We start from the raw sequence: 21,950 nt of genomic DNA on the forward strand, positions 1-21,950 counted from the left end.
CTGTAATCGAACCCACAAAAGCTGATGTCCAGACACACAACTAGTCTCATGAAGGCCAGTTTTATTGCTTCTTTAATCAGAACAAAAGTTTTCAGCTGTGCTAACATAATTGCAAAATGGTTTTCTAATTATCAATTAGCCTTTTAAAATGATAAACTTGGATTAGCTAACACAACGTGCCATTGGAACACAGTGATGGTTGCTGATAATGGGCCTCTGTACGCCTATATAGGTATTCCAGCAGTTTCCAGCTACAATAGTCATTTACAACATTAACAATGTCTACTCTGTATTTCTGATCAATTTGATGTTATTTTAATGGGCAGAAAATGTGCTTTTCTTTAAAAAACAAGGACATTTTAAATGGACTTTGAAAGGTAGTGTACAGACAGTACATTCGGAAAGCATTCAGACCCCTTGACTTTTTCCACATTTTGTTACGTTACATCCTTATTCTAAAATAGATTAAATTGTTTTTGTCCCCCACGTCAATCTACACACAATACCCCATAATGACAAAGCAAAAACAGTTTTCTATAAAACTGAAATATCACATTTACATAAGTATTCAGACCCTTTACTCAGTACTTTGTTGAACCACCTTTGACAGTGATTACAGCCTTGAGTCTTCTTGGTTATGATGCTACAAGCTTGGCACACTTGTATTTGGGGAGTTGCTCCCATTCTTCTCTACAGATCCTCTCAAGCTCTGTCAGGTTGGATGGGGAGCGTTGCTGTACAGCTATTTTTAGGTCTCTCCAGAGATGTTAGATCGGGTTCAAGCCCAGGCTCTAGCTGAGCCACTCAAGGACATTCAGAAACTTGTCCCGTAGCCACTCCTGCTTTGTCTTGGCTGCTGTGTGCTTAGGTTCGTTGTCCTGTTGGAAAGTGAACCTTCGCCCCCGTTCTGAGATCCTGAGCGCTCTGAAGCAGGTTTTTATCAAGGATCTCTCTGTACTTTGCTCTGTTCATGTTTCCCTCAATCCTGACTAGTTTCACAGTCCCTGCCGCTGAAAAACATCCACACAGCATGATGCTGCCAACACCATGTTTCTCCAGACGTGACGCTTGGCATTCAGGCCAAAGAGTTCAATCTTGGTTTCGTCAGACCAGAGAATCTTGTTTCTCGTGGTCTGAGAGTCTTTAGGCAAACTCCAAGCGGGCTGTCATGTGCCTTTTACTGAGGAGCAGGCTTCCGTCTGGCCACTTTACCATAAAGGCCTGATTGGTGGAGTGCTGCAGAAATGGTTGTCCTTCTGGAAGGTTCTCCCATCTACACAGAGGAACTCTGGAGCTCTGTCAGAGACCATTGGGTTCTTGGTCACCTCCCCGACCAAGGCCAGCCAGGCAGCTCTAGGAAGTCTTGTTGTTTCTAAACTTCTTCCATTTAAGAATGATAGAGGCCACTGTGTTCTTTGGGACCTTCAAATGTTTTGGTACCTTCCCTGAGGTATGTGCCTTGACACAACCCTATCTCGGAGCTCTGACATGCACTGTCAACTGTGGGACCTTATATAGCTTGGGTATGATTTGGAAAGTCACACGCCTATCAATTGAACTTACCACAGGTGAACTCCAATCAATTTGAAAAAACATCTTAAGGATAATCAACGGAAACAAGATGCACCTTAGTTCAATTTCGAGTCTACTAGCAAATGGTCTGAATAGTTACATTATGTACAGTATATAAGGTATTTCTGTTTTTTATTTTTAATACATTTGTATACTGTACAGTAAGGCAGCTGAGGTTGAGCATCTGTGTCTGATTAGACGTGTCTCTGTGGACAGGGCCAGGGCGAACATCTCAAGTTTTCTGATAATGCAATGTTATTTTTTTTCACTGTTCTGATGCAATGATTGGATGATTAGGCTCTGTACACTGTACCTGTGAGGTCACATAGAACATGTTCTCCCGCCTCACACACTTGTGATTCAGAAACCCAAACCTTTCATTAGATAATAATTACATCATCTTACTGAGGATTGCCTTCCCCACTCACAATGATATCTGAGGGAGACTTAAAGCATCTAGCAGTTTGGTCAAATCTACAGTAGGGTCTATGTTCTTCTGCATTTTGAGGCACAGACATTTTCAGAAAGGATTTATACAGAACAAAGGACAACCAGCTGGGGTTAGAATCACAAGCATGAGTTATTGCATTTACAACTGACATTACTTAATGCTATCTAGCAATCTGCAATAACAACCTTTTATGTTTTGTATGGTATCTGGTCAAGGTCTAGAGACTGAAAGCTTGGTACAGTATACTGTCAGTCTGTACATTTTATTTGGTCATATTGAGTTTCCTGTTAATTGCAATCTTCTGGCTCTGAGTGTTGCTTTCTGTGCAGGAACAAAGCATTGACCTTGAGAGTACTTCATATAAAAATACTTTAAGGTTGTTGTGGTCTGAAGAATTCACACACAGACATTGACACATTTCATGATAAATGGAAAAATTGTCGTCTAAACCTCTTATTGGAAGCAAAGCACAGCTGGAAATATATATGCATTTACAAACACTGGAAGTAGTAAATAAATTAACATGCAACATGGTGTTATATACACATCTGTTTATTAGAAATAAATGAAAGAACTAACTGTTCTTTTCTCTTGATATACGTTGTAATCATCGAGACAACTTGAATGCTTCTGGGCACACACATCACAATGTTAGATCATGAGCATGTTTACATTCATAATGACTCTCAATATCCATTTCTATAAAAAAGGCTGAGGAAAATTAAAAATGCTTGAGTCTGGACATTGATGCAAACCATAGACGTGATTATGATGTGTCTTTACCCTTGAAAAATTGTGACACTACCAAGATCCTTCAGGGTGGGATGGAAAATGATTAGTGATGATCACATATACTACACGTATGCGCGCATGCACGCACGCACGTACACGCACACACACACACACACACACACACACACACACACACACACACACACACACACACACACACACACACACACACACACACACACACACACACACACACACACACACACACACACACACACACACACTCTCTCTCTCTCTCTCTCTCTCTCTGAGTCCCCCTGTGGGCTGTAGATATGCTTATATAACGTGATGCGCTAGTTTTTCTCTGGTGGTGACAGGACTCCTTACAGTGCCTGTCCATCATACAACAGCCCGGGCAGAAGTCGTACGAGTGAACTCCCATGGGCCTCTGCTCTGAGCTGTGTGAGCATTCTCCCTCATTACCACACTGATAATGGACTGTCCCAATACTGATAAATAGCTTTCTACTGTATCCTCGTCTCCTTGTTCGTCATGATCACTTGATTTGATAGGATATGGCAGATTATAGCTATGGGGGAAACCTATGCAGTCATTTGACATCAGGGGTCATAAAGGAAAGCTAAGGAGACAAGGAAAATACACCATTTAAGAGTATTAGGACACATGTCTTTCCCCCCCAGTAACACGATTCACTTTTATACTGTACTGTACACATAAAATAGTGCCATGATGGCAATGATGCCTGCTCAGATTTGTAAATTCAAAGTAGTTCCAAACGTCAAATTTAAAGTGTTTAAAGGTTACGTTTAGGCATTAACTCCGGAATCTTAAAGTTCGGCATTAACTCTGAATGGTTAAGGTAAGGGTTAAGGTTTCGGATAGGTTTAAAATGAAAATCTACAAAACTACTTTCTATCTCTGGATTCTAATATGCAACCTTTGGCACTGGAAGCAGATGGATGAAAGAGATTTTTGTTTTTTAAGCCTATACCAAATCTCAAAAACAACTTTCTATTGCTGGATTCAAACATGCAACCGTTAGCACTAGAGGCAGCTGCTTACACTCATCCGCCATCCCTGTCCCCAATACCCTAGCAAAACCAAAAACTATTTGAAGGTTACATCCCTCACTCTTGCCCCTAATGCTCTGTTTCCATGTCATCTCCCGAAATCTGCAGACATGGGCTCCCGAGTGGTGTCAGCACTCTAAGGTGCTGCATCTCAGTGCTAGTAGGCCTCACTATAGACACCCTGGTTTGAATCCACTGGCTGTGATTGGGAGTTCCATAGGGCGGTGCACAATTGGCTCAGCGTCATCTGGGTTTGGCTGGTGTAGGCTGTCATTGTAAATAAGAATTTGTTCTTAACTGACTTGCCTAGTTCAATAAAGGTTAAATAAAATAAATGGATGGATTTCAAATACTGATTTGTATCACAGGTGACCTGGCTGCTTTCTCACCATTCAAACATGCATACGTTCAGTTAACAACCATTACCCTGTTCACAATTGAAAGTTACATGTAAACCTGTTTCTTGATGAAAGGGGCATTTGTAAGACACTTTGTTCTGTATTGTATGATGCACATGAGAAGTACATGCATGATGTTTTGGCAAGATATGACATTAAAAACGTGATTGGAAATAAGAAAGCACAGAATAAATATTACATTCAAGTAACAATCCAAGTCATTTTTTTCATTGAGTCTCCCCTCAGCCTTATAACACATTGCATAACCAAGCCCATAACCACGCCAATAACCATGCCCATTACACACACACCCAATCAAAATAAACAGTGAGTAAAATGCATAAAATGGGCCTGATTTGTATAAGAAAATACAATATATGTATGTCCCAAATATATTTCTATCCAACATGATGAATAGTCTGTCAGAGGAGAGAAGCCGGATTAAACCTTGAGGCTACCAAGCTATTTCCCTAATCTGCCTTCTACATCCACCACCCATTGAGAAGTATTCATCACTATGGAACTCCATGATATAGCATACTGTTATTCACAGGTGGACACAGGAAGAGTTTTTTTTAATGATGAGTATTCGGTTTAACCCCAGAAATAGTGATGTGCAGACCAAGTGAGGGACTTAATGACGAAGCATTAGCCAAAACGTCTGTGTTTAACACCCCCTCTCCCTCCCCCTGCTGCATTAAGAAAACCAACCAAAGATGGCAAAAGAATCATCTTAGAGTCTTTGTACTATGTGTGCAGATCACTTCTGATTTTGATGGACTTAACATTGAGATAAATACATATCTTACCTTACTATTTCCACATGAATGGATGAGTTGTTGGGATACAGAGTTACTGAAGGCAACCATAGAGGTGAATGGTTGATATGCTTCTGTAGGACCATTTCTCTCTTTGATAAATAGTGTCTACGTTTGTCTATGAGTGGGAGGAGAGGAGGAGGGATGAAGAGGAGAGGAACAGGAGGAGTAGGAGGAAGAGAGTGACATTCTATCAGTAATGCGCCTGAATGACAAAGTCACCATTGCAGGCAGAGGACAATGGGACAGTAACAGGGACAAAATGGTTGACACACACAGACAGACAGAGGTCAGAAATATCCCAGTCAGTCCAGCTCCAATCGGAAATATGCTTGTATGCTCTGTCTTCTGTTAAATCTCCACTTCAAAAGGTCAAAGTACATATCCTTCCATGCACCTTCTCTTTGTTACTTGATGTGTTGCTGTGTTCTCCAAAAGACACATAAATAATGTACAAATATTCTCAAGGATTGCTTAAGTAAGAATTAAGACTTGATAACGACCCACATAGATAAGACTCAGTCCAACATGCACCGGCAATCCAAAACGCTGTTCAAAGTGTTCTTCCATTATTTAAGGCACTAGGAATATTCCTTAGGTAAAAAGCTGCATGTCCATCTTGAAGGTAAAAAAAAATGATCCAAACATTCTGCTTTAAAACTGTAAGCGGTGTCATTACTGAAAGCAAGGCATCAAATAAATGCTGCCCTAGTAGTCTGAATACATGAACCATACAAAAGTGTCAACTGAAACGAAAAAAGACACAATCTTGGAAATACATCAACTGCATGCTCCGTAAGTTTGGTGATGATTGTTGCCTCCTGGTGAGAACCTAACACTTGTTGGGTAAAAGGCCTTAGAGAAAGTTTCATCTTGGATGATACAGTGTTGGACAGTGAAGAACCTCTTCATCTGATGCAGACTTCAGAGCCTCTCTGTGTTTTCAGGTGGAGTGGGAGCATTAACGCGTGTGTCTCTCCACAAGCTCCATCAATTAGTGTGTGTGTGTGTGTGTGTGTATTTGTGTGTGATGATCGATCTACTGTAAGTGATGATCGACCAGTGTCTCTCTCCCTCACAGCACTCAATCGATTACTGCACAGCCTAATGTGTGTATGCATCTCATCACCTTTGACGAACATGTGTGTGTGCATGGGTGTATGTCTGAAAACTCACCTACAGTATGCCTGAGATCTCAGCTTGAAGTGTCTGTCTCTCCAACCAGCCTCTTAACCAATGAGCACAAGTGTGAGCATGAACACACAAGCGTGTGTGTGTGTGTTAGTCTCACTTAATGATCTCCACTGATGACCATAAATGTGTCTCACCTCCATGTTCCTTGCACAACCCCAGTGTCTCATCACTAGAGGCTCTCTATGATGGCTACCTCAGCGTAGTCCGGACTGAGTCCGTTCAGGTAGAGTCCACTGCCATTGCGGGCCAGGGCTCCAGGGACAGGAGTGAGGGAGAGAGCCAGGTTGGGGTAGGCCTCCCTCTCATCCCCTGGCCCCAGGTTCACGGACAGCGTCCTCCTGCCCGGGGTCATCTCCTGGGTGATGGGGTTGAGGCCCAGCTCTGAGGACAGTCGACGCTTAATGGAGGCGGCACGCTCAAACTTGTTGGAGATGTCTACGCTCAGGCGACGCCGTGTCTCCTTGAACTCAGCCGACACGTTTGCCGTCCACTCTGCTGCATGGATCCGGAACTCCCCTACCTACAGAAAGAAAGAGAGAAAGAGATAGAGAGGGAGGAGACTTTCCCCCAGATTCATCAAGAATTCCTGATGTATTTGACCTATTCAAATACTCTTTATATACACAGTACCAGTCAAATGTTTGGACATACCTACTCATTCAAAGGTTTTTCTTCATTTTTACTATTTTCTAGAATGTAGAATAGTGAAAACATCAAAATTATGAAATGAAACATATGGAATCAGGTAGTAACCAAAAAAGTGTTAAACAAATCAAAATACATTTTACATTCTTCAAAGTAGCCACCCTTTTCCTTGATGACAGCTTTGCACACTCTTGGCATTCTTTCTTTCACTCTGTGGTCCAACTCATCCCAAACTATCTCAATTGGGTTGAGGTCGGGTAATTGTGGAGGCCAGGTCATCTGATGCAGCACTCCATCACTCTCCTTCTTGGTCAAATAGCCCTTACACAGTGTGTTGGGTCATTATCCTGTTGAAAAACAAATGATAGTCCCACTAAACACAAACCAGATGGGATGGCGTATCGCAGCAGAATGCTGTGGTAGCCATGCTGGTTAAGTGTACCTTGAATTCTAAATAAATCACAGACAGTGTCACCAGCAAAGCACCCCCACACCATCACAACTCCTCCTTCATGCTTCACAGTGGGAACCACACATGCGGTCACAAAGACACAGAGTTTGGAACCAAAAATCTCAAATTTGGACTCATCAGATCAAAGGACAGATTTCCACCCGTCTAATGTCCATTGCTCATGTTTCTTGGCCATAGCAAGTCGCTTCTTATTATTGGTGTCCTTTAGTAGTGGTTTCTTTGCAGGAATTCGACCATAAACGCCTGATTCACTCAGTCTCCTTTGAACAATTAATGTTGAGATGTGTCTGTTACTTCAACTCTGTGAAGCATTTATTTGGGCTGCAATTTCTGAAGTTGGTAACTCTAAAGAACTTGTCCTCTGCAGCAGAGGTAACTCTGGGTCTTCCTTTCCTGTGGCAGTCCTCATGAGAGCCAGTTTAATCATAGCGCTTGACGGTTATTCTTGACATTTTCTGGATATATTGACCTTCATGTCTTAAAGTAACGATGGACTGTCGTTTCTCTGCTTATTTGAGCTGTTCTTGCCGTAATATGTACTGGAACTTTTACCAAATAGGGCTGTCTTCTGTATACCACCCCTACCTTGTCACAACACAACTGATTGGCTCAAACGCATTAAGGAAAGAAATTCCACAAATTAGCAAGGCACACCTGTTAATTTAAATGCATTCCAGATGACTACCCCATGAAGCTGTTAGAGAGAATGCCAAGAGTGTGCAAAGCTGTTATCAAGGCAAAGAGTGGCTACTTTGAAGAATCGCAAATATAAAATATATATTTGATGGGATTAACACTTCTTTGGTCCTACATGATTCCTTGTGTGTTATTTCATAGTGTTGATGTCTTCACTATTATTCTACAATGTAGAAAATAGTAAAAATAAAGAAAAATCCTGGAATGAGTAGGTGTGTCCAAACTTTTGACTGGTACTGTATATATATATCACAGGAGGTTAGTGGCACCTTAATTGTGGAGGACAGGCTTGAGGTAATGGCTGGAGCGGAATTAGTCAAATCAAATCAAATGTAATTATTTCACATGCGTCGAATACAACAGGTCGACCTTACAGTGAAATCCTTACTTACGAGCCCCTAACCAACAATGTAGTTTAAAAAAATACAGATAAGAATAAGAGATAAAAGTAACAAGTAATTAAAGAGCAGCAGTGAAATAACAACAGCGAGACTACATACAGGGGGGGTACCGATACACAGAGAATGTGCAGGGGCACCGGTTATGTGAGGTAGTATGTACATGTAGGTAGAGTTATTAAAGTGACTATGCAGAGATGACAACAGAGAGTAGCAGTGGTGTAAAGAGGGGGTGAGGGGGGAGGGGGCTGGGTAGCCATTTGACTAGATGTTCAGGAGTCTTGGCTTGGGGGTAGAAGCTGCTTAGAAGCATCTTGGACCTAGACATGGCGCTCCGCTACCACTTGCTGTGCGGTAGCAGAGAGAACAGTCTATGACTAGGGTGGCTGGAGTCTTTGACTATTTGTAGGGCCTTCCTCTGACACCGCCTGGTATAGAGGTCCTGGATGGCAGGAAACTTGGCCCCAGTGATGTACTGGGCTATTCGCACTACCCTCTTGTCATGACGTTGGCCTGGGGGTAGGTTTATGACAGTCATAAATACCTCTTCCCCCGTTCTTCCTCTGTCTACCCTACTGATGTGACATTTTAAAACCCCTTGGTTAACATAGAGATTCTGGGAACATCAGAAGGTGAAGGGAAATGAACTATATTCTGGTAATCCGACCAATTGAACATATCCCTTCCTATATAAAGCCTTAACGACAATATAACCTCCTGTTCCAAGTACGTGAGGTCTGCAGCCTCTGCGTTAAAAGGACTAACATGTCAACTACAGAACTAAGCCAACCTCAGCGTGAGCTTTGGTTGCGAATAGTATGAACTTTGAACTCTTATTCACTACAGAAGTGATACCTCCTAGCCGTTGAGTTAGCAACAGCAGCTGCAAACGCGGGCTAGGAAAGAACAGACAGAGTATCCCGTCTACCACACAACTACGTTACTACAACGTATCCAATTGACCACCAGAGACATTCTTCAAAGGACAAGGACTCGGTTTGGCATCACGGCCTTCCATCTACCACCAACCTACCGAAGCGCAACTCAGAGTAAATATTTATTGCATTTCCCTTTTCCAAATGGGCGGTAATTTAGAATGCATAAAATACTGTATTTACGAAAGCACAGCTTCTTCCTTTGGTCCTCAGTCTTCCCGCTCTTTCACTCAAACCCAGACCTTTTCTTTTGTGTAACCAGCTGTCATATCTGTTCCGCCCGCTAGGGACGTTTTCCCTTTATGACGTAATTTGTAATCAAGGTATAATTCATTCTGTGTATATGTAATTCTGTGTGATTAGTATTTAGTAAATAAATAATTAAACCCAATTTTGTATTGCTGATTCAAGTTGTTAGGCAGGGTTCGTGAAGATAACCAAGAATTTACAACTTTCAGATGAGACTGAATTACGGTGACGATTAATATTGACTGCTATTGCCCGCAGCACATGTCCTGGTAATCCGCCTGGCCCTGCGGCCTTGTGAATGTTGACCTGTTTAATGGTCTTACTCACATTGACTGCGGAGAGCGTGATAACACAGTCTTCTGGAACAGCTGGTGCTCTCATGCATGTGTTTAGCTCATCTGGTAGGCTCATGTCACTGGGCAGGTCTCGGCTGTGCTTCTCCTTGTAGTCTGTAATGGGCTGCAAGCCCTGCCACATCCGACGAACGTCAGAGCCGGTGTAGTACGATTCGATCTTAGTCCTGTATTGACGCTTTGCCTGTTTGGTGGTTCGTTGGAGGGCATAGTGGGATTTCTTATAAGCTTCTGGGTTTGAGTCCCGCTCCTTGAAAGCGGCAGCTCTAGCCTTTAGCTCAGTGAAGATGCTGCCTGTTATCCATGGCTTCTGGTTGGGGTATGTACGAACGGTCTTTGTGGGGACGACATCATCAATGCACTTGATGAAGCCAATCTGTTTCATCTGACCACGTTTTTATTGATCTAGTCACTGGTGCTGCCTGCTTTAAAAAAAAACAGGAATCAGGAGGACAGAGTTATGGTCAGATTTGCCAAATGGAGGGCGAGGGAGAGCTTTGTATGCGTCTCTGTGTGTGGCGTGTAGGTGGTCCATTTTTCCTCTGGTTGCACATTTAACATGCTGATTAGAAATGTAGTAAAACGGATTTAAGTTTCCCTGCATTAAAGTCCCCAGCTACTAATATCGCCACCTCTGGGCGAGCGGTTTCTTGTTTGCTTATGGCGGAATACAGCTCATTCAATGCTGTCTTAGCAATAGCTCAAGACTTCCTTTCGTGCACCGGCTGTTGTTTACAAAAATACATAGACCGAAGCCCCTTGTCTTACCAGACACCGCTGTTCTATCCTGCCGGTACATCGTATAACCAGCCAGTTGTATGTTGATGTTGTCGTCATTCAGCCACGACTCCATGAAGCATAAGATGTTACAGTTTTGAAAGTCTCGTTGGTAGTTTCATCTTCCCCGTAAACTCTGCGATTTTATTGTCCAAAGATTGCATATTTGCTAGCAGAATAGAGGGAAGTGGGGGTTTATTTGATCGTCTGTGAGTTCTCAGAAGGCAGCCGGACCTTCGGCCACTCTTTCTCCTCCTCCTCTTCACACAAATCACGGGGATCGGGGCCTGGTCCAGAGGAAGCAGCGTATTGTTCAAGTCGTGCTCGTCAGAGTCGTGAAAGGAAAAAGAGGATTCTGCTAGTCCGTGGTCAATAATCGCAGTCCTGATGTCTAGAAGTTTTTTTCGCTCATAAGACATGGTTGCGGCAACATTATGTACAAAATAAGTTTAAAAAATAAGTTATAAACAACGCAAATAAGCAAGTAAGTAAACCGTCTTAATCCTGAGCCATATTTGATACCGTTAGTGTAACGGTATCAAATACATCAAATACATGGTTTGATGCCATTCCATTTGCTCTTGTTATGAGCCGTTCTCACCTCAGCAGCCTCCACTGAAAGATCCTTTTGACAAAAGGAACCAATGGCCTTTTCCCCTTTGAATGAAGTTTCTACCCAGAACTATCCATTCACTACACGAGAACGTACTTTATAAGATGCAATGGGATGCAGGGCATTTTCATGGTTACAGAGAGGAAGAGAAAAGGAGAGTGGGGAAAAATGGAAGAAGGGGGATGAAGTTATTGATTCTTTTCATAAAATATAGCATGCATACCTCTAGGGTATTTTCTTACACAATAAGCTGAGATGAGCTGTCTTGGGCTACTGGATCGAAGACCCCCAAGCTAAGATTTGTGAGTCTGCATGTGTGCTCTTCTGCTTCCCTCCCCCTCTTCATCTTTTGTCCACATTTCCATTCCTCCCTCTCTTCCCACTCTTACCCTCTCATTTTCACTTCTCCGCCACATACTCTCTTGTTCTCTCACTGTCTCCCTCGCTCCCAGTAATAGGTTTCTATGTAAAACTCAGGTCTGCATCATAGGGCTCACACTCACACTCCTAATGATGTACAATCCTAACTATTCATACGGCAGTCACACATATCTCTCCCTTTGTAATGGGATTAACTTTTATATCAGGAGGAGGTTTGTGCCTGTCAGCGTCTGTCTGTCTGTCTGTCTGTCTGTCTGTCTGTCTGTCTGTCTGTCTGTCTGTCTGTCTGTCTGTCTGTCTGTCTGTCTGTCTGTCTGTCTGTCTGTCTGTCTGTCTGTCTGTGTGTGTGTGTGTGTGTGTGTGACAGAGCGGTAAGATGTCCCATGATTAATTTGCGATTGGAATTTAACTGTAATAATCATCCTTTAAAAATACATGTTACAACTGAATTAATCAGGGAAATCCATCCACGTTTAAATTGTAAACTAGGGGGTTGATGTAGAATTAAGCACACTGCTAGGGAGGAGGGTAGGTGGTTTCGGCATCCTTTATACACTGAGTGTATTTCCATGACATACAGGTGAATGCTATGATCCCTTATTGATGTCACCTGTTAAATCCACTTCAATTAGTGTAGATGAAGTAGAGGAGACAGGGTAAATAATAATTTTTAAGCAATTTAGACATGGATTGTGTGTGTGCCATACAGAGGTTGAACGGGCAAGACAAAAGACTGAAGTGACTTTGAATGGTGTATGGTTGTAGGTGCCAGGTGCACTGGTTTGAGTGTGTCAAGAACTGCAATACTGCTGGGTTTTTCACACTCAACAGTTACCTGTGTGTATCAAGAATTGCCCACCACCCAAAGGACATCCAGCCAACTAGACACAACTGTGGGAAGGATTGGAGTCCATATGGGCCAGCATCCCTGTAGAATGCTTTCAACACCTTGTCGTCCAGGGGTAGGCAGCCCCATTTCATGTTTTTGTCCTGGAACACCAGGTGTGTTGAATTTAGGTAATCACTGCAACAAAAATGAGTCACAACTCCTTCAACTCTGTCGCACGCTGGGTATGTACATAGTCAAGGGTAGGCTTCAAGGGGACTCCTACGGTAGGTACACCTACAGCTCATCCCTTGGCAAAAGTACTGTAGACTACTCTATCTGACCCCAACCCAGAGTCTCTCAAAGCATTCAGTCAGCCCACTGACACCCCTATCAGACCACAGCAAAATCACAATCTACTTGAACAGAGCAAATACTCAATTATGAGGCATCAAAGCCAAAGGAACTGAGTAACATTAAGAAATGCTGTAGATGGAAGGAATGTAGTGTGGAAACCAACCAAAAAAACAATTAGGCAACAACAAATTCAATACCTTTTAGACAACTTCCTGGACAAAACTTTACACTGTAATCGTGAAGGTATAAACTTGTCAGTAAAAAGCCTAAACAGTATATTTGACCTCTCAGCTTCCCTAAATCTAAAAATGTCAAGCAATGACAAATGGTTTGATGAAGAATGCAAAAACCTAAGAAATACATTGAGAAACCTATCCAACCAAAAACACAGAGACCCAGAAAACCTGAGTCTACGTCTTCACTATGGTGAACCACTAAAACAATACAGAAATACACTACGGAAAAAGAAGGAACAGCATGTCAGAAATCAGCTCAATGTAACTGAAGAATCCATAGACTCTAACCACTTCTGGGAAAATTGGAAAACACTAAACAAACAACAACACGAAGAATTATCTATCCAAAATGGAGATGTATGACTAAACCACTTCTCCAACCTTTTTGGCTCTATAACAAAGACCAAACAGCAAACATGTACACGATCAAATACAGATCTTAGAATCAACTATTAAAAACTACCAGAACCAACTGGATTCTCCAATTACCTTGAATGAGTTACAGGACAAAATAAAAACCCTCCAACCCAAAAAGGCCTGTGGTGTTAATGGTATCCTCAATGAAATGATCAAATATACAGACAACAAATTCCAATTGGCTATACTAAAACTCTTTAACATCATCCTTAGCTCTGGCATCTTCCCCAATATTTGGAACCAAGGACGGATCCCCCCAATCCACAAAAGTGGAGACAAATCTGACCCCAATAACTACCGTGGAATATGCGTCAACAGCAACCTTGGGGAAATCCTCTGCATTATCATTAACAGCAGACTTGTACATTTCCTCAGTGAAAAAAATGTACTGAGCAAATGTCAAATTGTCTTTACACCACATTGCCGTACCACAGAACACGTTTTCACCCTGCACACCCTAATTGACAAACAAACAAAACAAAGGCAAAGTCTTCTCATGCTTTGTTGATTTCTAAAAAGCTTTTGACTCAATTTGAGAGAGAGTGCCCATGAGAGAGAGTGCCCGTGAGAGAGAGTGCCCGTGAGAGAGAGTGCCCGTGAGAGAGAGCGCCCGTGAGAGAGAGCGCCCGTGAGAGAGAGCACCCGGTCCTATTAGCCAACGTACAATCTATCGATAATAATATAGACGTACTACGATCACATACATCCTACCAACAGTAGTATCTTATGTAATATCTTATGTTTCACCGAGTTGTGGCTGAACGACGACATGAATAACATACAGCTGGCTGGTTTAAAGCTTTTTCGGCAAGACAGAACAGCAGCCACTGGTAAGATGGGGTGACAGTCTATGTGTATTTGTCAACAACAGCTGGTGCACAAATTCTAAGGATGTCTTGAAGTAGAGTATCTCATCATAAGCTGTAGACCACACTATTTACCAAGAGAATTTTCATCTGTATTTTTCGTAGCTGGCTATGTACCACCACTAACCAATGCTGGAACTAAAACCGCACTCAATGAGCTGTATATGGCCATAAGCAAACAGGAAAATTCCTCATCCCGAGGTGGTGCTCCTATTTGCCGGGGACTTTAATGCAGGGAAACTCAAATCCATTTTACCTCATTTCTACCAGCATGTTAATGTGCAACCAGAGGGGAAAAAACTTTAGACCACCTTTACTCCACACACAGAGACGCGTACAAAGCCCTCAATCGCCCTCCATTTGACAAATATGACCATAATTCTATCCTCCTGATTCCTGCTTACAAGCAAAAACTAAAGCAGGAAGCACCAGTGACTCGGTCAATAAGAAAGTGGTCAGATGAAGCAGATGCTAAGCTACACGACTATTTTGCTAGCACAGACTGGAATATGTTCCGGGATTCTTCCGATGGCATTGAAGGCTACAACACATCAGTCACTGGCTTCATCAATAAGTACATTGATGACGTCGTCCCCACAGTAACCGTACGTACATACCCCAACCAGAAGCCATGGATTACAGGCAACATCCGCACTGAGCTAAAGGGTAGAGCTGCCGCATTCAAGGAGCGGGACTCTAACCCGGAAGCTTGTAAAAAATCTCACTATGCCCTCCAACGAACCAACAAACAGGCAAAGCGTCAATACAGGACTAAGATTGAATCGTACTACAATGGCTCCATTGCTCGTCGGATGTGGCAGGGCTTGCAAACTATTAGAGATAACAACTATTACAGAGCTGCCCAGTGACACGTGCCCACCAGATGAGCTAAACTACTTCTATGCTTGCTTCGAGGCAAGTGTCACTTAAATATGCATGAGAGCATCAGCTGTTCCAGACGACTGTGTGATCACGCTATCCGTAGCTGATGTGAGTAAGACCTTTAAACAGGTCAACATTCACAAGGCCGCAGTGTCAGACGGATTACCAGGACGTGTACTCCGAGCATGCGCTGACCAACTGACAAGTGTCTTGTACTCCCTGTTCACTCATGACTGCATGGCCAGGCATGACTCCAACACCATCATCAAGTTTGCTGATGACACAACAGTGGCCTGATCACCAACAACGATGAGACGGCCTATAGGGAGGAGATCAGAGACCTGGCTGCGTGGTGCCAGGACAACAACCTCTCCCTCAACGTGATCAAGACAAAGGAGATAATTGTGGACTAGAGGAAAAGGAGGACCGAGCACGCCCCCTTTCTCATCGACGGGGCTGCAGTAGAGCAGGTTGAGAGCTTCAAGTTCCTTGGTGTCCACATCACCAACAAACTATCATGGTCCAAACACACTAAGACAGTTGTGAAGAGGGCACGACAAAGCCTATTCCCCCTCATGAGACTAAAAATATTTGGCATGGGTCCCCAGATCCTCAAAAGTTCTACAGCTGCACCATCGAGAGCATCCTGACTGGTTGCATCACTGCCTGATATGGCAACTGCTCTGCTACCGACCGCAAGGCACTACAGAGGGTAGTGTGTACGACCCGGTACATCACTGAGGCCAAGCTTCCTGCCATCCAGGATCTCTACACCAGGCGGTGTCAGAGGAAGGCCCTAAAAATGATCTTCAACCACCCTAGTCGTAGACGGTTCTCTCTGCTACCGCACGGCAAGCGGTAACAGAGCGCCACGTCTAGGTCCAAGATGGCTCTTAACAGCTTCCACTCCCAAGCCATAAGACTCCTGAACAGCTAATCAAAGGGCTACCCAGACCCCTCTTTTTCGCTGCTGCTACTCTACCTACATGTACATATTACCTCAATTACCTTGACTAACTGGTGCCCCTGCACATTGACTCTGTACCGGTACCCCCTGTATACAGCCTCACTATTGTTATTTTTACTGCTGCTCTTTAATTATTTGTTATTTTTATTTTCTATTTTTTACTTATCTATTTTTTTACTAAACACTTTTTTTTCTTAACCAACAATGCTTTAAGAAGTTTTTAAGGGCTTGTAAGTAAGCATTTCACAGTAAGGGCTACACCTGTTGTATTCGGCGCATGTGACAAATAAAATTTGATTTGATTAATACCTTATGTTCTGAGAACATTTGACATAAATAAAATGGTCTCTGGAAACATTCCTTGCACATCATGGAAACATGTCTGTGAAATGACCTAATGAGACTTAAGGAAATGTTCTCTAAAGTTCTGGGAACGTTTGTTCTTAGCTGTGATCTTCCCATCTTGGTTCCCTTCCACATTTCAACATGCAGTGATTACCAGTGTACCACAGATACTTATGGTATAGGATACCTATAGTATAGCTTCTGAAAATATCTATAGGAAGTATCTGTGACTGTGTATTGTGGTTTGGTGCAGTGATTTCCACACACATCACGTACCTCCTCCTTGGTTTTCTTGGAGATGACTCTGAACCAGTCTCCTATCATACTGAGCACGGCAGCAAAGTAGGCTAGACCAATCAGGATCCAGAACCACACCACAGGCTTGTAGTAGTCCAGATACTCTATCTCAGAACCACCTATTGGGAGGAGACAGACACATATTTAATAAAGACTACACAAGCTTTTAGTGATATCACACCTCTAGCCAGAGAGCAGAAAGAGAGCGAAGGAGAGAGAGGCTATGTCACACAGAGTATTGATTATTGATCTTCTATTGTGAAGAAGGGTACAGCAATCCCGTTTTGTCTCAGCAGATTAAGCACACGTGTGATTTCAAACAAACTCTTTTGACACAGAAGGCGGGATAGCAGAGGAAGAACATACAACATAGTCAGAAAAGGCAGCTCTTAAATACCCTTTTCAAGACCTTTTTCACCGGCCACAAAGTCACCGAAGCCGATGGTGGTGAGGGTGATGACCACAAAGTAGATGGACTCCAGCGTGCTCCAGCCCTCTATGTGTTTAAAGATGACCGCCGGCAACGCCACGAAGAGGACACAGCCAAAAAGGATGAAGATCACGGTGGAGATCACTCTGATCTTGGTCTGGCTCACTTTCCACTTTTGAGGGAGAGACTGGGAGGCAGGGTAGAACAAATGAATAAAGAGATGGATAAAGATATTAATAAATAAACATGGGATGGAATGGAACATGGGAAGACTGCAGAGGTTTGAAAGAGGGCCAACAAACAGGGAGGGGGGAAGAGGTGAAGAGGAGGCTATGAATACTAACAAAACAGTTGGATTATGATGGTGCTGCAGTGTATGTATATGTGTTTGGTGAGCATATTTTTATATACATTTAAAAAAAAAAGGGCATATCTGTATCTACAGTATCTGTTTTTGAATGGCTGTATCTATTATGTCTGCGGGTGTCAGTATTGTGCAATTTGATTTCGGCATATTTTCTTTTAAATCAGCAGACGTCAACACTTAAGGTCTAAAAACGATCCTCAAATGAATGATGCATGACATAATTAGGTAAGGAATTTAACATTTGAAAATCATTATAAAAACATCCAGGGCCTATTTTAACAAACTGAATGCAGTTCTTTAAATAGCCTGCCCCATATTTGCTAAATATGTTGAACATGTTTTCAGTCCACATTGTTCTTATTGCATTGCTTCAGTATGGAAATACATTGTTAAACATGGGCTATAGCCTTCACGCTGATATAGGGGCTAGGCCTACTGTAATTATCAGTCTGGACATAGACATGCCAAATGTAGTCAACAGGCATGATTCAATTCACTAGGCTATTGATGAAAAAAGACAATGTATAATTCTTATCAAATTCTAATAAAATGAAACAACTTGTTTTAAATAGGCTGTGTCTAAATACAGTAACAGGCATAAACAGGCAGTAACAGGCAGTAACAGGCAGAAACAGGCAGTAACAGGCAGTAACAGGCAGAAACAGGCAGTAACAGGCAGTAACAGGCAGTAACAGGCAGTAACAGGCACCATAATTGCTTCCCATGGGCATATAATACAGACAAGGCAACTTAGACTATGGAGGGTTTTATGCACATCCCAACTTTTCAAAGGAGCTGCATGGACAAAAATAATGTCCAATATAATGAAGGAGCGGGAATGTCTGTTCACTCGTGATATTTGAATGAAATATTGGTTATAGGCTATTGATTAGGCAAAATCGATGCCATAACCAATTGCGTTACCGCAAAGACCAGCTTTTGGTGAGTCTTAATATCACCAGTAGCACTGCTTGAAATTGGCACATGTATCTAAGGACACAGCTCAAATATTTCCGCCCTTCCCACCTCAGCTCAAACGAGCTGATATAAGACAGGTAAATTACCATCCCTGGCGCAAGGGTTGGAAAATAGCAAAGCTCTGGCTTTTACATGTCGAAATGACCAAGGAGCGTGTATTTGACACTAGCACCGCCTTAACGCCAGCCGAAAATAGAGCCCTCAGTCTTTAACAAGGGCTTTCTCTAGTCACTTCACAATGACATGAGTCATTTCCTTGTGTTGGCGTTTTTCCTGGAATATATGTCCAGTGTTTTTTGAATGTCACACACTCAGTGGGTCGGCCTATGAGATGTACTCATGTTCTTACAGATCAAGTCATGCTGTGCTCCATTGTATGCCATCAGGCTATACATTTTTATTTGATTTTTGTACCTTTATTTAAGTAGGCAAGTCAGCTAAGAACAAATTCTTATTTACAATGACGGCCTACCCCGGGCCAAACCCGGACGATGCTGGGCCAATTGTGCGCCACCCTATGAGACTCCCAATCCCGGCCAGATGTGATACAGCCTGGAATCGAACCAGGGACAGTAATGACACCTCTTGCACTGAGATGCAGTGGAACACTGTGGGCTTACATCAGTAGGCTACATCGCAACACAAACAGCACAATCGCCGGACAAAGTTTAATTCAAACCCATAGAAAGACAGTTGTAACAGGGGTATGACAGTCTGTAGCACTAGCAAAACTTCTTAATACACTGAAGTGTACACTCCACGATAGAGTCCTTGGCCTTGTCCTTCCCTAGACAGTGGGTTACACAAGAATGAGAACAGGGACACTGGGACTGAAACTTAAAGAAGGGTCATCCTCAGATCAGCTCATCAGTGATGTGTTCCGCTGTGTTTTTCAGCACACAGCAGCTAGAGCCCAGAGAGAGAGAGAGGTCAGAGTCAGGACTGAATCCAGTCTCGGACCCTGACAATAAATATTGATACAGAGGGATTAATGATGATGAATAGACCAGAGCCGCTTGCCAAGCATAATATATATTTCACAGGTCAGCCATTTTTAAAACCCCTCAAGAGTCGATTGACGTGCCCACGCGTCACGTGATATAATTCTAAAACATTGAATAGCTCCTGTGTTTTTATGAGACTTACTGTTTCTCAGGGGGCAGCTGGTAGTTTAGCGGTTAAGAGGGTTGGGCCAGTAACTGGAAGATCGCTGGTTTGAATCCTAAGCCAACTAGGTGAAAAATCTGTTGATGTGCCCTTGAGCAGGGCACTTAACCCTAGTCGCTCTGGATAAGATCGTATGTCAAGTGTAAAAAATGACTTGCAGTGGCTGTAGCTCAAGCCCCTCTTTCTGCCTATTCCATAACATTGGCTTGTGAAACAGGATCTGGACAAAGGAATTGTCTGTAAAACTCAAACCGTTTAAGCTAGCAACTCATACTACCCCATCTTCGAAGAGGAGACTCTCACAAACTCCCACACACTTTGGTACGTGGTACGCGTCCACGTACTAATTTCAAAGATCTCTTCTCACAAAACTGACTGTCCAGACTGAGCTACAATCTAGTCACCAACATCAACAGGTAAGACTTTAAAAAACATTAGAACTCACTTGTTTGCCATTCGACACACACAAGCATTAGGGGAGTTGTTAGAAGGTGACCCAGTACCACACTGTAAAAAACGTCACAAAAGTGAATAGGGTGTAAAAAGTGCCAAATCGTAAAACTTAAATTAATAGCCTGGGTGTTAATTTGCTTGAATCACTGAACAACACAGGAGCATATTAGAGACAAGCATCTATTTCCTTAATGCAAGCAGCTTTTGCTGATTTGCATTGTTAATTGTTTAATTCTCTTCCAGCATTTTAATAAATGTCTTAATTTCCTGCACTAATATGTTATCATTTACACACTGTGTCATGTTTCTTTTGTCTTAGTATGCCTCTATTTTGGAGAAGAAAAAAAACTTTATTATTATAATTATTCTCCACTTTGACTGTGCATTTTCGGTAGTTTTTACCTTTGCCAGTAGAGGGCGATCAGACAATATCTGGAGGTCTGTACTCCCGAAGTTGTGGACTATTTTTGTGCTTATCAGTTAGCTGTAAGCAGCCAATGGCGAGCAGATTTTTTACTGAATTATGTAATGTAACAAATCAAACATTAAACTTCGTAAAGAATTCATGGTAACCTCGTTAACAATTCATTTAGACTCAGCGTTTACGTGATGAAAGTCGTGCCATTGCCCTATTTGAGACTGTGTTCAATTGAAGTTTCACGCTAACCAAAGTGACTTAGTATTGGTCTACATGTTGTCTTATATCTCCTAGATATAGGACAGACACTTCAAAACCTTATTCCTTGTGATTTAGTTTTTGACTGTCTGTTTTGCCATTTATTAATGTGTTATTGAAATCTATGCAGCCTACTCAATCACTTCTTATAGCTACTGTTTACAGGCCTCCTGGGCCATATACAGCGTTCCTCATTGAGTTCCCTGAATTCCTATCGGACCTTGTAGTCATAGCAGATAATATTCTAATCTTTGGTGACTTTAATATTCACATGGAAAAGTCCACAGACCCACTCCAAAAGGCTTTCGGAGCCATCATCGACTCAGTGGGTTTTGTCCAACACGTCTCTGGACCCACTCACTGTCACAGTCATAATCTGGACCTAGTTTTGTCCCATGGAATAAATGTTGTGGATCTTAATGTTTTTCCTCATAATCCTGGACTATCAGACCACCATTTTATTACGTTTGCAATTGCAACAAATAATCTGCTCAGACCCCAACCAAGGAACATCAAAAGTCGTGCTATAAATTCACAGACAACACAAAGATTCCTTGATGTCCATCCAGATTCCCTCTGTCTACCAAAGGACGCCAGAGGACAAAAATCAGTTAACCACCTAACTGAAATCAATTTAACCTTGCGCAATACCCTAGATGCAGTTGCACCCCTAAAAACTAAAAACATTTCTCATGAGAAACTAGCTCCCTGGTACACAGAAAATACCCGAGCTCTGAAGCAGCTTCCAGAAAATTGGAACGGAAATGGCGCCACACCAAACTGGAAGTCTTCCGACTAGCTTGGAAAGACAGTACCCAAAGAGCCCTTACTGCTGCTCGATCATCCTATTTTTCTAACTTAATTGAGGAAAATAAGAACACTCCGAAATTCCTTTTTGATACTGTCGCAAA

General features: G+C 42.5%; 1 protein-coding gene across 1 annotated transcript in view; it reads right to left on the minus strand.

Annotated features, from left to right (window-relative positions):
- Positions 1-2,993: 2,993 nt before the first annotated feature.
- LOC112217700 (potassium channel subfamily K member 2) overlaps positions 2,994-21,950 on the minus strand; it is a 45,226-nt gene continuing 26,269 nt past the window's right edge. The window contains exons 4-6 of the mRNA XM_024378164.2: positions 17,366-17,585; positions 16,948-17,087; positions 2,994-6,776 (exon numbers count right to left, since the gene is read on the minus strand). Of these exons, the coding sequence (XP_024233932.1) occupies positions 6,426-6,776; positions 16,948-17,087; positions 17,366-17,585 (711 nt within the window). The 3' untranslated portion in view covers positions 2,994-6,425. The remainder of the gene's footprint in view (positions 6,777-16,947; positions 17,088-17,365; positions 17,586-21,950) is intronic.

This window comes from Oncorhynchus tshawytscha, linkage group LG18, assembly GCF_018296145.1.
Source record: "Oncorhynchus tshawytscha isolate Ot180627B linkage group LG18, Otsh_v2.0, whole genome shotgun sequence".
In the NCBI taxonomy this organism is placed as follows: domain Eukaryota; kingdom Metazoa; phylum Chordata; class Actinopteri; order Salmoniformes; family Salmonidae; genus Oncorhynchus; species Oncorhynchus tshawytscha.